General features: G+C 42.4%; 1 protein-coding gene across 8 annotated transcripts in view; it reads left to right on the top strand.

The window, feature by feature from the left end:
- The window catches only part of LOC110515208 (ras/Rap GTPase-activating protein SynGAP), a 110,559-nt gene extending 107,171 nt beyond the window's left edge, over window positions 1-3,388 (top strand). For all 8 annotated transcript variants that reach the window (XM_090229094.1, XM_036973043.2, XM_090229092.1 and 5 more), the window contains one exon: window positions 817-3,388. In XM_090229094.1, the coding sequence (XP_090085220.1) occupies window positions 817-931 (115 nt within the window). In that variant the 3' untranslated portion in view covers window positions 932-3,388. The remainder of the gene's footprint in view (window positions 1-816) is intronic.
- The last annotated feature ends 13,584 nt before the right edge of the window (window positions 3,389-16,972 follow it).

Raw genomic sequence — 16,972 nt, 5'->3', positions numbered from 1 at the left:
ACGAGTAAGTTTGAGTTTAACTTGCAGATCTCAAGTTAGGATTCGGCACTTAGTGTATAGGGTCAAAATGGCTCTGCCAATGCTGTGTCAAATCAGTACTAGGGGATTAGCCATAACGTAGAGTGGGTGAGATTCAGAGATATGAGAGAGATTTAGCTATGAGTGTTGAATTAAAAGTTAACCAAATGTGATTATTAACAGGGAGAGTTTGATGTAGTTAGCTTAAGTCAGCTAATAGGGCTACCTTTCGAGTGCCAAAACATTCATATCAGTAATAAAATGTATTTTAAAGCAGCTAGGGCTTTACATCTGCATTGAGTAAAGATGTGGGACTATACAGGGTCACTGGTTGATATATGAGCATTGCCATTAATATACCTCAGAGACGCAGAATTGAGAGACTCAGGTAAACAAATAATTGCCTCAGAGCTGAACGCAAACTGACAGAGATGAATCCATCTTTGGAGTGACTGCCATCAGATACAGTGGTTGGTCCATCTATTACAAGATCTATCCCACTGGGCAAAAACTGGTTGAATCAACAGTGATTCCACATCATTTAAACAAAAAGGCTAAATGTGATGTAGTTATGAATTTCATTAGGGACGTTAGGGAACGTAGTATTTTTTTCACCCTGCTTTTAACCTAAATCCAATGACATGGATTAAATTCACTTTAGTTGACAAGTCAACCAAATGTAAATCAAAATTAGACATTGAAATGACGTCTGTGCCCAGTGGGATGGCTATGATTGGATAGCAACTCATCAAGCACCTCCCCGTTCCTTCTCTCTCTGTTTTCCTTTTCTCCTCTTAGCCAATCACGCAGCTTCGTGGAGGACAATCTGGAACCTAATTGGCTGAGGCAACATGGGCAGCCCGCATGGCCTGGCCATATATCAAGAGCACTCTCTCGTGATGCGATTGGCTGACAAAGGGAGAAGTTGGGCCATTGGTCCAATTCTCCTGACCTTAAGGATAGTCCAGAGCCACAGCTGACCATGTAAGGATCTGCTGTGTTATTTATCCTACTTTACTTGGGCCCTCTCTCTCTGATTGGATGGCTGGACAATCTGTATTTGATGCTTGTGATTAGATGTTTGATTTTCTTTTAAAGACGTGCCAATCTCGGGAAATGGTTTTGTTGGCTCATCAAGCATGTGAAGAACAGCTATGCAGATTGACATGATATTAACCTTTTTTGGGATTGAGCAGTAAATGAAATGAGGGAGAGCTACTGTGTGTAAGATGCATTTCAAAGGTGCTGTAATCTTTCTTTCCTTACATTTTTCAATGATCTCACAATGTTTCTTGCATTTTTCCTTCCTAACATTTTCTACAGTCCACCCACTATCTACCCATTTCTCTTTCTATCTATTCTTAACCATTTTCAACCACCTCAGTTTATGTCCACCCCTTTTAGACTTTTCTGCTCCTGTTCATATCTCCCATGGTTTCGGTTTTGTTCTCTCTTCTTTATCTCTATTCGTTTTACATTTAAAGGAAACTAATTATGCACAGCCTATTACAAGTGAAACTGCTACAAAACAAAATATTGCTTCAATTAAAACTTTGGAAAATGTAGACAATGCTATGATTTATATTTCTATAATAATGCTTATTCTTACCGTAGTACTACAAAAACTATTCATTGGAAATCTTCCTGCGGAAATGTTTATTTCTTGATAATGACAAGACTCTAGTATCTCATGACAGTCCAGAAATGATCCATTTTGTATCAACTGATTTTTCTTAAGACAATCTTATGGAACATTACCCTTTTGTGGAGAAAGATTGCCCTGGGATTGTGACGGAAAAAAACACAAACTGTTGTTTTACCTGCTCCCCTCACAAGGATTTGCACGTTGCAGTGACCTGTACCCCTCCACTTCTCTCTTGTAATCCCTGGAAGAGAGATAAGAGGATGGATGTTGTTTCTCTACTTGACAATCGCTGGGGAGCTCTCCATTTTACAGACGATCTAAAACTCCTTAGAAGAGGACATCCTTACCATCACGTTTTTGTTTTCCTATTTCTGTCTCTGATGTAAGCTTAGTGGGGCAGACGCGAGTTTATCATGTTTTTCCAGTGTGGTGAGACCGAATTCTGGAGCCTAGTTTCTGTATAACTTCCATTTGATTTCTTTGTATGGACTCCACTGACACAGAAGCTAAATAAAACCCTGTGCCCTCCTTCGCCCTGACCACTGAAAAGTGACACATCAAAAGAGCGAGAGATTAGAGGTTAATACCTTTTAAGTGATTGAATGTGTGTGTATATACAGTGTGTGTACAGTTGTTGTGTATATACTGGATATGTGTGTGTATATATAGTATGTCTATGTGTATATACAGTTTGTTTGTATACGCAGGGTGTACAGTTTTTTCCTCGATCCTCTAATCTCTCTCCCTTTCTCGTAAATGACATATTTGACTCCTCAAAGAGAAATGTTGGAGTGGAGTTCACACTGGCAATTTAAAGGACAACTGTCTGGGATGCACTTTCTGTGCAGACACTGACCAATCTGACACCTCTGAACACCTACACACCTAATTATGCCTCTCAAAACAATCTCTGGCTTGCACTCATTTTCTCATCAACTGAGGCATTTTTAAAAATGATATTTGGGTGACCAAGCAATGTTTGTACATATACAGTATATAGAATAACTAAGATAATATTTCCAGTGACCTCCATCTCCTTTTTAAAAATTCCTGTAACTATTAGGATTCTTCCTTGTTATTTGATTTAAGTTTTACGTTCTCTACATTAAATGTTTGCAATGGTTGTCATTCTGATGTATATAATTATCCAGACAACCCTTATCTAATCTTTCCAATTTAGTTCCCCGAACTCTGCCTCTCATAGACCCCTCTGTCAGGCTGAACATTTGGTTCAGATCACACTGTTACTTGTGAAGCAACTCTTCCATGCAAGTAACACCATGTTATTAGCCATTTCTTCAAGTTCTATTAAGTGTGCCTCCAACTCGCCAACCCTCCCTCACCCTTGAACCTTCAACCCCACAGGTCACTCATAGTCATACCCCTTGACAAGCCATAGTCCCCCAACCCCTCTATTTTTGTTTTAAAAAGGACAGACATTCGGGGATTTGTGTATATTAATGGAAAGAGTGATATTGAAGAGTGTATTGCCATTGTACATGGATTTGTTATGAATGTGGATATTCTGATGATTTAACTATTATTGTAATAATGATTATGATTATTGCCACTTTGATTTTGTTGATTCATTCCTTTGATGCGGTCAATAACAATTCCTTCATTTCATTTTTGAATAAGCCGGAATTTATATTTTTCGGGTGGGTGAATCTTGGAGATAGAAATACTTAAACAAATGAATAATAAACAAATAATTAACTTCTTAAATTAAGATGTGATATGTATTTTTTGTATCATTCCTACAGAACAGTCACCACAGTGAAAAATATCTTGAAACTCTTAGTAGGCCAGCTGGCCATTTATGAGGCCTATTCTGGGGTCCAAATCAAGAGATATACCGTAGGTTACAGAATCATCATTAGATTATCACTGGACAACCAAAGACGCAGTATGCCAGTAAGATCATAGTAGTCGACGCTACCATAACCAATCACGTTTGCAAATATTATTTGCTGAGGCTGTTGGTGCTTTTCATGTGAGATAAAAGTGAAGACTAGTCTTTTTAGTAAGTATTCACACCCCTTGACTTTTTACACATTTTGTTGTGTTGCAGCCTGAATATAACATGGATTCATTTGAGATGTTGTGTCACTGGCCAACAAACAATACCCCAGAATGTCAAAGTGGAACTATGTTTTTAGAAATGTATTCCACGCCTTTGTTGTGAAAAGCCTAAATTATTTCAGGATTAAAAATGTGCTTAAAAAGTCACATAATAAGTTGCAATAATAGTGTTTAACATTATTTTTGAATGACTACCTCATCTCTGTACCCCACACATACAAATGATTGTAAGGTCTCAATCTCAATCTCTGCGGTGAATTTCAAACAGAGATTCAACCAGAAGAACCAGGGAGATTCACCATGAGGCCAATAGTGTCTTTAAAGCAGTTACATAGTTTAACTGTGAAGAAAACCGAGGATGGATCAACAAATTCACCTTTCAGCAGGACAATTACCTAAAACACAAGGCCAAATATACACTGGAATTGCTTACCAAGATGACATTGAATATTCCCGAGTGGCCTAGTTACAATTTTGACTTAAATCGGCTTGAAAATCAATGGCAAGACTTGAAAATGGCTGTTTAGCAATGATCAACAACCAACTTGACAGAGCTTGAAGAATTAAAAAAAGAATAATGTGCAAATATTCTACAATCCAGGTGTGCAAAGCTCTTAGAGACTTACCCAGAAAGACTCACAGCTGTAATCGCTGCCAAAGGTTATTCTAACATGTATTGAGTCAGGGGTGTGAATACACATGTAAATCTGATATTTCTGTATTTCATTTTCAATAAATGTGCAACAATTTTTAAAAACATATTTTCACTTTGTCATTATGAGTTATTGTGTGTAGATGGGTGAGAAAAAAAAATATTTAATACATTTTGAATTTAGATTATAACACAGAAAAATGTTGAATAAGTCATGGGGTATGAATACTTTTGGAAGGCACTGTATGTAGCCTGATACATCATCCGGTGATAGCTTGCTAGCTAGTCACTGTCTGAGATAATACAATAAAATTGTTTGGAAAGGTCTTCTCAGGACCTCTGCAAGCCAGATTGTTGAACTATATTACCTTTGAACTTACTCTACCGGTTGTCCCTAGTGGTTGGTCATTATGCCGAAAATTTGAGAGAAAATATCCACAGAAAAGTGTTATTAAACTGACTTTTCTAAACCACCCCCTGGATTTTAGCATATGCTCACATCATAAGGCATGACAAAATGTGTAGAATTGCAGGACCCCAAAAAAACTGAAAAATAGCAAACATTTTCAAGGAACAGAAATAGAACATGGAACAAAAGTAATCCATACTGTTCCAGAACAGAACTTTAAAAGCACAAGAACCAGTTAATAACCTTATATGTTGCAGGCATTTTTACTAGTCCCACAAGAAAATGCAACAAAGCGCCTATGCAAAACGCTTACTCTGTCACTCAGAAACGTATTCCAGTGTCTGCCTGCAAGCTGAAATCTTTGTAAGTGTGTGTGCGTATTTAGGATACCTGCCCATCCCCCTCCAAAGCATAGGCTACTGTACTGACGTTAGAATCGTGATTCAGAAGACAGGGCGAGAGATTTTTAATTAGCTTGAGAAGAATCTATTAACCTTTTAAATGCTAGTTAAGGATGCAATAGGCCTAGTTATAATGTTTCACAAAGGATTTATTAACTACAAACAGGTAAGATGTGTTTTTAATTCTGGTGCCACTCTGCACACACAAGCTTGATAGCTAGCTAGCTGAAGCTTGTTAGCTAGCTAGCTCAAAGGACATTCAAAGTTCTTCCATAGAAGCCTGTCCTCTTAGGTATAATTCAGTGGACCCAATTCAGATAATGCATGTCATAACAAGATGCCCAGCACTTCAAGCCTCCTCCACAACACTCTCTCGCTCTTTTCCTTCCCCACCAACAAAATGTCAGTCGCGTCAGCCTCCAGTATTTATGCTGCAGTAGTTTATGTGTCGGGGGGCTAGGGTCAGTTTGTTATATCTGGAGTACTTCTCCTGTCCTATTCGGTGTCCTGTGTGAATTTAAGTGTGCTCTCTCTAATTCTCTCTTTCTCTCTTTCTCTCTTTCTTTCTCTCTCTCGGAGGACCTGAGCCCTAGGACCATGCCTTAGGACTACCTGACATGATGACTCCTTGCTGCTCCCAGTCCACCTGGCCGTGCTGCTGCTCCAGTTTCAACTGTTCTGCCTTATTATTATTGGACCATGCTGGTCATCTATGGACATTTGAACATCTTGGCCATGTTCTGTTATAATCTCCACCCGGCACAGCCAGAAGAGGACTGGCCACCCCACATAGCCTGGTTCCTCTCTAGGTTTCTTCCTAGGTTTTGGCCTTTCTAGGGAGTTTTTCCTAGCCACCGTGCTTCTACACCTGCATTGCTTGCTGTTTGGGGTTTTAGGCTGGGTTTCTGTACAGCACTTTGAGATATCAGCTGATGTACGAAGGGCTATATAAATAAATTTGATTTGATTTGAATAGTAGAGAGAATGATTTATTTAAACTTTAATTTCTTTCATCACATTCCCAGTGGGTCAGAAGTTTACATACACTCAATTAGTATTTGGTAGCATTGCCTTTAAATTGTTTCACTTGGGTCAACCGTTTCGGGTAGCCTTCCACAAGCTTTCCACAATAAGTCGGGTGAATTTTGGCCCATTCCTCCTGACAGAGCTGGTGTAACTGAGTCAGGTTTGTAGGCCTCCTTGCTCACAGACACTTTTTCAGTTCTGCCTTTTCTATGGGATTGAGGTGAGGGCTTTGTGATGGCCACTCAAATACCTTGCCTTTGTTGTCCTTAAGCCATTTTGCCACAACTTTGGAAGACTCATTTGGATGACTAATTTGCAACCAAGCTTTAACTTCCTGACTGATGTAATGAGATATTGCTTCAATATATCCACATAATTTTCCTAACTAATGATGCCATCTATTTTGTGAAGTGCACCAGTCCCTCCTGCAGCAAAGCACTCCCACAACATGATGCTGCCACCCCCGTGCGTCACGGTTGGGATGGTGTTCTTCGGCTTGCAAGCATCCCCCTTTTTCCTCCAAACATAACGATGGTCATTATGGCCAAACAGTTCTATTTTTGATTCATCAGACCAGAGGACATTTCTCCAAAAAGTATGATCTTTGTCTCAAGTGCAGTTGCAAACCGTAGTCTGGCTTTTTAATGGTGGTTTTGGAGCAGTGGCTTCTTCCTTGCTGAGCAGCCTTTCAGGTTATGTCGATATAGGACTTGTTTTACTGTGGATATAGATACCTTTGTACCTGTTTCCTCCAGCATCTCACAAGGTCCTTTACTGTTGTTTTATTTGCACTTTTCACACCAAGGTACGTTCATCTCTAGAAGACAGAACGCGTCTCCTTCCTGATCGGTATGACGGCTGCGTGGTCCCATGGTGTTTATACTTGCGTACTATTGTTTATACAGATGAATGTGGTACCTTCAGGCATTTGACAATTGCCCCCAAGGAAGAACCAGACTTGGGGAGGTCTACAATGTTTTTTTTGAGGTCTTGGCTGATTTCTTTTGATTTTCCCATGATATCGAGCAAAGAGTTTGAAGGTAGACCTTGAAATACAGCCACAGGTACACCTCCAATGGACTCAAATGATGTCAGTTAGCCAATCAGAAGCTTCTAAAGCCATGACATAATTTTCTTGACTTTTCCAAGCTGTTTAAAGGCACAGTCAACTTAGTGCATGTAAACTTCTGACCAACTGGAATTGTGATACACTGAATTATAAGTTAAATAATCTGTCTAAACAATTGTTGGAAAAGTTACTTGAGTCATGCACAAAGTAGATGTCCTAACCGACTTGCCAAAACTATAATTTGTTAACAAGACATTTGTGGTTGAAAAACTAGTTTTAATGACTCCAACCTAAGTGTATGTAAACTTCCGACTTCAACTGTATATGCATGCATTGTATGCATGTATTTACATTTTGTTCTCAAACAAACCCTGAGAGCCACACTCAGACCCGTGTTTGGAAGTCGATTTAAGGCCTACTTTCCTGTAGATATTGTCTGTGTCAGAATTCTGTCTTGCCTACTACTTTCTAAGACTGCATTCTGTGTACTAATCGTGTACATACTATTTAGAACATACTTTTTAGTAAAATCAAATGCAGTAAGCAACAAATTTCAACATAGTAGTCTCGTCCATATTGAGAATGCTCATCTAGTGTGCAAATGCGCAATTGCGTTCCCCCATTCGTTAATTTTGGTACAGCGGATCATAAAAGGCTTATCTGATTATCAGCTGTTATCAAACACACTTGGGTCTCGAAAAACGATTCTCTTCCTCAATAGTGTGCAGAAAATTCAACTAGAGGAAAAGCCTAAATGAATATGACAGCGTTTCCCAAACTCTGTCCTCGGGACCCCAAGGGGTGCACGTTTTGGTTTTTTCCCTAACACTACACAATTGATTCAAACGATCAAAGCTTGATGACTAGTTGATTATTTGAGTCAGCTGTAGTACCAGGGCAACAAAAAAAAACGGGGCCACGAGGACCAAGTTTGGACAACTACGTAGTATGACATCCTGGCATTTAAAGTATACAACTAAAAATCATATAGGCCTACTATAAAACCTATTTCCCACACCCAAAATGCCTACTATTTAGCAAGAATGGGTATTCAGACAAGACCAATGTCTCAGATTTTCAATGGCATAAGGAAGTACTCAGCAGACAATAGGGCTGCGTTCAATATGACAAAATTATGTGTATTGTTCAATTAAACGAAAAAGGTGCTGTTCTGAGCGACCAGTTGAAAAACGGGGTTGGGAACACTGTCCGAATGGCCACTACCATTTAAATACGTCATTCATTGTTCAAGCCACAACCCGCCACACCCACCAAATGGAGCAAATAAAATAATATCAACATTTATTAGGCAAGTACACAGCTTTCTATATATACACAGTGCCTTCAGAAACTTTACAATTGTCTCATTCATCCCCCCTCCTCTCTCCTGTAACTATTCCCCAGGTCGTTGCTGTAAATGAGAATGTGTTCTCAGTCAACTTACCTGGTAAAATAGTGGTCAAATAAAAAAAATGACAAAAAAATGCATACCCCATGACTTATTCCACATTTTGTTTTGTTACAGCCTGAATTTAAATGGGATTAAATCGATTTTTTTCTCACCCATCAACACAAAACCCATAATAACAAAGTGAATACATGTTTTCAGAAATGTTTGAAATATCTCATTTACATAGGTATTCACACATGTTAAAATCACCTTTGGCAGCAATTACAGCTGTGAGTCTTTCTGGGTAAGAGCTTTAGACTTGGATTGTAGAATATTTGCACATTATTAATTAAAAAAATTCTTCAAGTTCTATCAAGTTGGCTGTGGATCATTGCTAAACTGTCATGTCGTGTATGTAGGTGGCAGGGAAGTCAAGCGCAGGAGAATCAAACTTGGTATAAATGGAGTATTTTAATAACTTAAAACAAACTACAAAACCAAAGTCCATAATAAAATAAATGTGGGTACAAGAACCAGTTGCACACCGATCCATAAAACATGAACATAACAATAAACAATCTCTTACAAGGACATGAGGGGAAACACTCAACATATAATGAATGGGATTGGAACCAGGTGTGTAAAAAGACCAGACAAAACTAATGGAAAATGAAACATAGATCAATGATGGCTAAAAGACCGGTGACGTCGATCGCCGATTACCGCCCGAACAAGGAGAGGCATCGACTTCGGCAGGAGGCATCGCATTCGGCAGAAGTCGTGACAGTGTCCCCACCCCTGACACGCAGCTCCAGCAGCGCGTCGACACCGGCCTCGGGGACGACCCGGAGGACGAGGCGCAGGGCGATCCGGATGGAGACGGTGGAACTCTCGTAGCAGGGAAGGATCTAACATGTCCTCCACCGGAACCCATCATCTCTCCTCCGGACCGTACCCCTCCCAGTCCACTAGGTACTGAAGGCCCCTCGACCGACGTCTCGAATCCAGGATGGATCGAACGGAGTACGCAGGGATCCCCTCAATATCCAGAGGGGGCGGATGAACTTCCCGCACCTCAGCCTCCTGGAGCGGGCCAGCCACCACCGGCCTGAGGAGATACACATGGAACGAGGGGTTAATACGCTAATTGGGGGGAAGCTGTAACCTATAATATACCTCGTTCACTCTCCTCAGGACTTTAAATGGCCCCAACAAACCGCAGAACCAGCGTCCGGCAGGGCAGGCAGGGCAGGCGGAGGGGCAGGTTTCGGGTCGGGAGCCAGACCCTGTGAACCCCGGGCTCTCATTGCGGTGACGGTCTGCGCCAAATTTCTGGCGCAGTACAGGGTGCTGAAGGTGGACGTGGGCGGCGTCCCATGTTTCCTCCTCGTGCTGGAACCAGTCGTCCACCGCAGGAGCCTCTGTCTGACTCTGATGCCATGGAGCCAGAACCGGCTGATACCCCAATACACTCTGAAATTGAGAAAGGTTAGTGGAGGAGCGAGTTCTAGGCCATCTCTGCCCAGGGCACGAATGCCGCCCACTCCCCCAGCCGGTCCTGGCAATAAGACCTCAGAAACCTACCCACATCCTGGTTAACTCTCTCTACCTGCCCGCTACTCTCGGGGTGAAAACCTGAGGTAAGGCTGACCGAGACCTCCAGACGTTCCATGAACGCATTCCAGACCCTTGATGTAAATTGGGGACCCCGATCAGACACTATATCCTCAGGCACCCTGTAGTGCCGGAAGACGTGTGTAAACAGGGCCTCCACAGTTTGTAGGGCCATAGGGAGACCGGGCAAAGGGAAGAGACGACAGGACTTAGAAAAACGATCCACAACGCCCAGGATCGTGGTGTTACCCTGTGAAGGTGGAAGATCGGTTATAAAATCCACCGACAGGTGCGACCACGGCCATTGTGGAACAGGTAAGGGTTGTAACTTACCTCTGGGCAGGTGTCTAGGAGCCTTGCACTGGGCGCACATTGAGCAGAAGGAAACATAAACCCTTACGTCTCTTTCTAAAGTGGGCCACCAGTACCTCCCACTAAGACAGCGCACCGTCTGACCAATCCCAGGATGACCATAAGGGGATGACGTGTGGGCCCAATAGATCAGCCGATCGCGGACAGCAGAAAGAACGTACAGACGCCCAGCTGGAAACTGGGAGTATGGGAGTGGGATCCATGGACCGCTCCTCTGTGTCATACAGCCGGGACAGTGTGTCTGCCTTGACGTTCTGGGAGCCTGGTCTGTAAGAGAGGGTAAACACAAAATGGGTGAAAAACATGGCCCACCTTACCTGACGAGGAATCATTCTCCTCGCTGCCCGGATGTACTCCAGATTGCAATGGTCATTCCAGATAAGAAAGGGGTGTTTAGCCCCCTCAAGCCAATGTCCTACAGCTTCAAAGCTTTAACAGCCAACAGCTCACGTCTTCCACTCGTCCCTCTCTCGGATACGCAACAGGTGGTACACACTCCTGAGATCCAGTAGAGTGAAGAAGCGCGCCCAATGCATTGACTCAATCGCCGTGGCGATAAGAGGTAGCGGGTAACTGTACCTCACCGTGATTTGATTTAGACCTCGATAATCAATGCACGGGCGCAGACCTCCATCCTTCTTCTTTACAAAAAAAAAAACTTGAGGAGACGGGTGATGTGGAGAACAGAATATACCCCTGACGCAGGGATTCGGAGACATATGTCTCCATAGCCACCGTCTCCGCTTGCGACAGAAGGCGAGAGCCAAATCGGCACATTCTGGGGGGATGCGCACGGTGCAGACCTGGTCTGGACTTTCCACCGTAGTAACACCAACGGAAACCCCTAAACACCCACCTAAGCACTCTTGCGACCACCCCGTGAGAGCCCTCTGTGGCCAAGAAATAGTGAGGTTATGATAAGCTAACCAGGGTAGGCCTAGCAACACTGGATACGCAGGAGTCAATAAGGAAAATACAAATGTTTCCGTGTGACCCCCGGTGTCACCATACTCAAAGGAGCGTTGGTCTCCCTGATAAGCCCTGACCCTAATAGTCGACTATCTAAGGCGTGAACAGGGAAGGGTACATCCACAGGAACAATAGGGGTCCCTAAACTATGAGCTAACACTTTATCAATGAAATTCCCAGCTACGTCTGAATTTACTAGCGCCTTATGCTGGGAACGAGAGGGGGGGGGGGGGGATCAGGAACAGTGACAGACACAAATATATGTGCGACAGAGGGCTCTGGGTGAGAATGGTGCCGGCTCACCTGGGGTGACTCAAGAACGCCCTGCCTGCTGCCTAAATTCCCAGAGGAACCAACCCGGCACCGACCAGCAGTGTGCCCTCTGCGGCCACAGATGGTGCACGAGCGGGAACCCCCTTCGGTCTCCCTGCACACCCTCCCTCCCAACATCATGGGTATCGGAGAGGGGGTGCGGGAGGATGGAACCACTAGACCCCGATCTGGACGTCCGCGAGTAGCCAGCATGTTGTCCAGCCAGATGGACAGGTCCACCAGCTGGTCGAAGGTGAGGGTGGTGTCTCTGCAGGCCAGCTCCTGACAGACCTCCTCGCGTAGACTGCAGTGGTAATGGTCGATCAGGGCCCTGTTGTTCCATCCCACGCTGGCAGCCAGGGTCCTAAACTCCAGAGCAAACTCCTGCGCGCTCCTCGTCTCCTGCCTCAGATGATAGAGATGCTCACCCTCCCCTCTGCCCTTGGGTGGGTGGTCGAAAACTGCTCCTCAAAATGGTCCAACGCCGCATCTTCCCCTCCACACACGGCGCTGGTTCACTCCAGTGATCTCCCGGTGAGGCACGAGACGAGGGCGAAAACCTTCTCATAGTCCGATGGAGCTGTTTTGACCGTGGTCAGATAAAGGTTTAATTGGAGGAGGGATCCCTGGCAGTTGGCAGCACTTCCGTCGTACCCCCGTGGCATGGGTAGACAGATCCCACTGGGTTCAGGTGGTAAAGGGGCGCCCAGGATAGACCCCGGTTGTGCTGGTGGAGGCACTGGAAGAACTCCCCGTCTCTCCCAGCAGTCCATATTCTGGACAACGCGATCCATGGCGACTCCCAGATGGTAAAGCTTCTCCGTATGCTCCTGGACGCATTCCACCACCTCCATGTCCAGGGTATTTTCTCCTGCTGACTTCATATTTTGGGTGAGAGATTCTGTCACGACGTGTATGTAGGTGGCAGGGAAGTCAAGCACAGAAGAATCAAACTTGGTATAAATTGAGTATTTTAATAACTTAAAACACAAACTCCAAAACCAAAGTCCATAATAAACTCAATGTGGGTACAAGAACCCGTCGCACACCAATCCATAAAACATGAACATAACAATAAACAATATCTGACAAGGACATGAGGGGCAACAGAGGGTTAAATACACAGCATATAATGAATGGGATTGGAACCAGGTGTGTCAGAAGACCAGACAAAACCAATGGAAAATGAAACATAGATCAATGATGGCTAGAAGACCGGTGACGTTGATCGCCGAGCACCGCCCGAACAAGGAGAAGCATCGACTTCGGTAGAAGTCGTGACATAAACAGCCATTTACAAATCTTGCCATGGATTTTCAAGCTGATTTAAGTCAAAATTGTAACTATGCCACTCGGGAACATTCAATGTCATTTTGGTAAGCAGCTCCAGTGTGTATTTGGCCTTGTGTTTTAGGTTAATGTCCTGCTGAAAGGTGAATTTGTCTCCCAGTGTCTGTTGGAAAGCAGACTGAACAATGTTTTCCTCTAGGATTTTGCCTGTGCTTAACTCTAATCCGTTTCTTTTTATCCTAAAAAACTTCCTAGTCCTTGCCGATGACAAGCATACCCATAACATGATACAGCCACCACCATGTTTGAATGTGTTGGATTTGCCCCAAACAAAACACTTTGTATTCAGTATTACTTTAATGCCTTGTTGACAACAGAATGCATGTTTCGGAATATTTTTATTCTGTACAAGCTGCCTTATTTTCATTCTGTCAATTAGGTTAGTATTGTAGAGTAACTACAATGCTGATGTTTTCTTCCATCACAGCCATTAAACTCTAACTGTTTAAAAGTCTTTGTAGTGACTGGGTTTATTGATACACCATCTGAGATGGAATTAATAACTTCAGCTTGCTCAGAGGGATATTTAATGTCTGCTTTTTTTTTTTTTACCCATCTATCAATAGGTGCCCTTCTTTGCAAGGTATTGGAATGCAGTGTTTGATTTTCACCAGGCATCATGCGACCCATGTCTTCCAAAAAGTTGACTGAAGTTTGCCAAAAACACATGGAAGTATCTTGATGATCATCTAGACTCTTGTAAGAATGTTCTATGGGCAGATGATTCAAAAATATAATTGGGTCCCATTATGCCTGGCGAAAACCAAACACTGCATTCCACAGTAAGAACCTTATACCAATGGTCAAGCATGGGGTTGGTAGTGTGATGGTTTGAGGATGCTTTGCTGCTTCAGGACCTGGATGACTTGCCTTAATAGAAGGAACCATGAATTCTGCTCTGTATTAGCATATTCTACAGGAGAATGTCAGGCCATACATCTGTGAGCTGAAGCTGATCTAATCCCAATTGAGATGTTGTGGCAAGACTTGAAATGAGCAGTTCATACTTGAAAACCCACAAATGTCGCTGAGTTAAAGCAGTTCTGCATGCAAGAGAGGGACAAAATTCCTCCACAGTGATGAGAGAGTCTGATCAACAACTACAGTAAGCATTTGGTTGCAGTCTTTGCAGCTAAAGGTGGCACAACCAGTTATTGAGTGTAAGGGGGCAATTACTTTTTCCACACGGGAAATGGGGTGTTGCATAACTTTATTTATGAAATAAATTAAATAAGTATATCATTGTTGTGTTATTTGTTTGCTCAGGTTCACTTTATATTTTATTTATTAGGTTTTGGTTGAAGATCTAATAACATTCCGTATCAAAAATATGCAAAAGTAGAGAAAATTAGAAAAGGGGCAAGTACTTTTTTACCAAACTGTACATATATAGGATGAGCCATGACTAGAATACAGTATAGAATACAGTATTTACATATAAAGTGGGTAGTGGGTGTCCTCTGGTCTGATGAAACAAAAATAGAACTGTTTGGCCATAATGACCATAGTTATGTTTGGAGGAAAAGGGGGGAGGCTTGCAAGCCGAAGAACATCATCCCAACCGTGAAGCACGGGGTTGGCAGCATCATGTTGTGGGGGTGTTTGCTGCAAGAGGGACTGGTGCACTTCACAAAATAGATGGCATCATGAGGGTGGAAAATTATGTGGATATATTGAAGCAACATCTCAAGACATCAGTCAGGAAGTTAAAGCTTGGTCGCAAATGGGTCTTCCAAATGGACAATGACCCTAAGCATACTTCCAAAGTTGTGGAAAAATGGCTTAAGGACAACAGAGTCAAGGTATTGGAGTGGCCATCACAAAGCCCTGACCTCAATCTGCAGAAAATTTGTGGGCAGAACTGAAAAAGCATGTGTGAGCAAGGAGGCCTACAAACCTGACTCAGTTACACCAGCTCTGTCAGGAGGAATGGGCCAAAATTCACCCAACTTATTGTGGGAAGTTTGTGGAAGGCTACCCGAAACGTTTGACCCAAGTTAAACAGTTTAAAGGCAATGCTACCAAATAGTAATTGAGTATGTAAACTTCTGACCCATTGGGAATGTGATGAAAGAGATAAAAGCTGAATGAAATCATGCTCTCTACTAATATTCAGACATTTCACATTCTTAAAATAAAGTGGTGATCCTAACTGACCTTAGACAGGGAATTTTTACTGGGATTAAATGTCAGGAGTTGTGAAAAACAGAGTTTAAATGTATATGGCTAAGGTGTATGTAAACTTCTGACTTCAACTGTATGCTGAACAAAAATATAAACGCAACATGCAACAATTTCAAGTATTTTACTGAGTTACAGTTCATATAAGGAAATCAGTCAGTTGAAATACTTTCATTAAGCCCTAATCAATGGATTTCACATGACTCGGAATACAGATATGCATCAGTTGGTCACAAATACCTTAAAAATAAGGTAGGGGTGTGGATCAGAAAACCAGTCAGTATCTAGTGTGACCACCATTTGTCTCATGCAGTGCGACACATCTCCTTCGCATAGAGTTGATCAGGCTGTTGATTATGGCCTGTGGAATGTTGTCCCACTCCTCTTCAATGCCTGTGCAAATTTGCTGGATATTGGCGGGAACACATCGATCCAGAGCATCCAGAACATACTCAATGGGGGACATTTCTGGTGAGTATGCAGGCCATGTAAGAACTGGGACATTTTCAGGTACCAGGAAGTGTGAACAAATCCTTGCGACATGGGGCTGTGCTTTCTCATGCTGAAACATGAGGTGATGGTGGTGGATGAATGGCAACATTGGAGGCAGCTTATGGTAGAGAAATTAACATTAAATTCTCTGACAACAGCTTTGGTGGACATTCCTTTTGTCAGCATACCAATTGCTTCTTCCTCAACACTTGTGTTGTGTGACAAAACTGCACAAAGTGGCCTTTTATTGTCCCCAGCACAAGTTGCACCTGTGTAGTGATTATTCAGGTGGTTGGATTATTTTAACAAAGGAGAAATGCTCACTAACAGGGATGTAAACAAATTTGCGCATAACATTTGATAGAAATAAGTTTTTGTGCATATATTTTATATCAGCTCATGAAACATCGGACCAACACTTTGGATGTTGCGTATATATTTTTATTCAGTGTAAAAAAACTTTTTTGAACAAACACTTAACTCTTTTCCCTCTTACTAACTGACTTTTCTGATAGGTACTTTATTGAGGAAAAATGTACCTACTATGACTGTGATATGTGGTTTTCCAACCTAGCTGTCTTTTTTACTGCAGTGGGCATAATCAGGGTCACACAGTGTTTCTTGTTGATTTTAAACAAATCTACTTTGAAACAAAAGTATACACCTCACACACATGGTTATGGGCTTAAAAAAAGAAGACTGCATACCATGTCCAATAAAGAGTTGAAATGTATCCAATTTTGAGTTTGCATTCCAAAATTACACTTTATATACTGTACATCACAGAAGACTGAAATAAAACAACATTGTTTGACATAGAAACACCAGATTTTCATATTTAAAAAAAATAATTATGAAAAAATATGAATAACATTCCACCCTTGAGGCCACTAGGTCATTTGACTGCTGGAAAGGGGTACGATGAATGCAAGTCGCTCTGGATAAGAGTGTCTGCTAAATGCCTAATGTAAATTGGTTATGACTCTTATT

The sequence above is a fragment of the Oncorhynchus mykiss genome, chromosome 3 (genome assembly GCF_057628025.1).
Source record: "Oncorhynchus mykiss isolate SJ-2025 chromosome 3, ASM5762802v1, whole genome shotgun sequence".
NCBI classification, from domain to species: domain Eukaryota; kingdom Metazoa; phylum Chordata; class Actinopteri; order Salmoniformes; family Salmonidae; genus Oncorhynchus; species Oncorhynchus mykiss.
The sequence above is the reverse complement of the archived record's forward strand: the minus strand, read 5'-3'. Positions and strand labels throughout refer to the sequence as shown.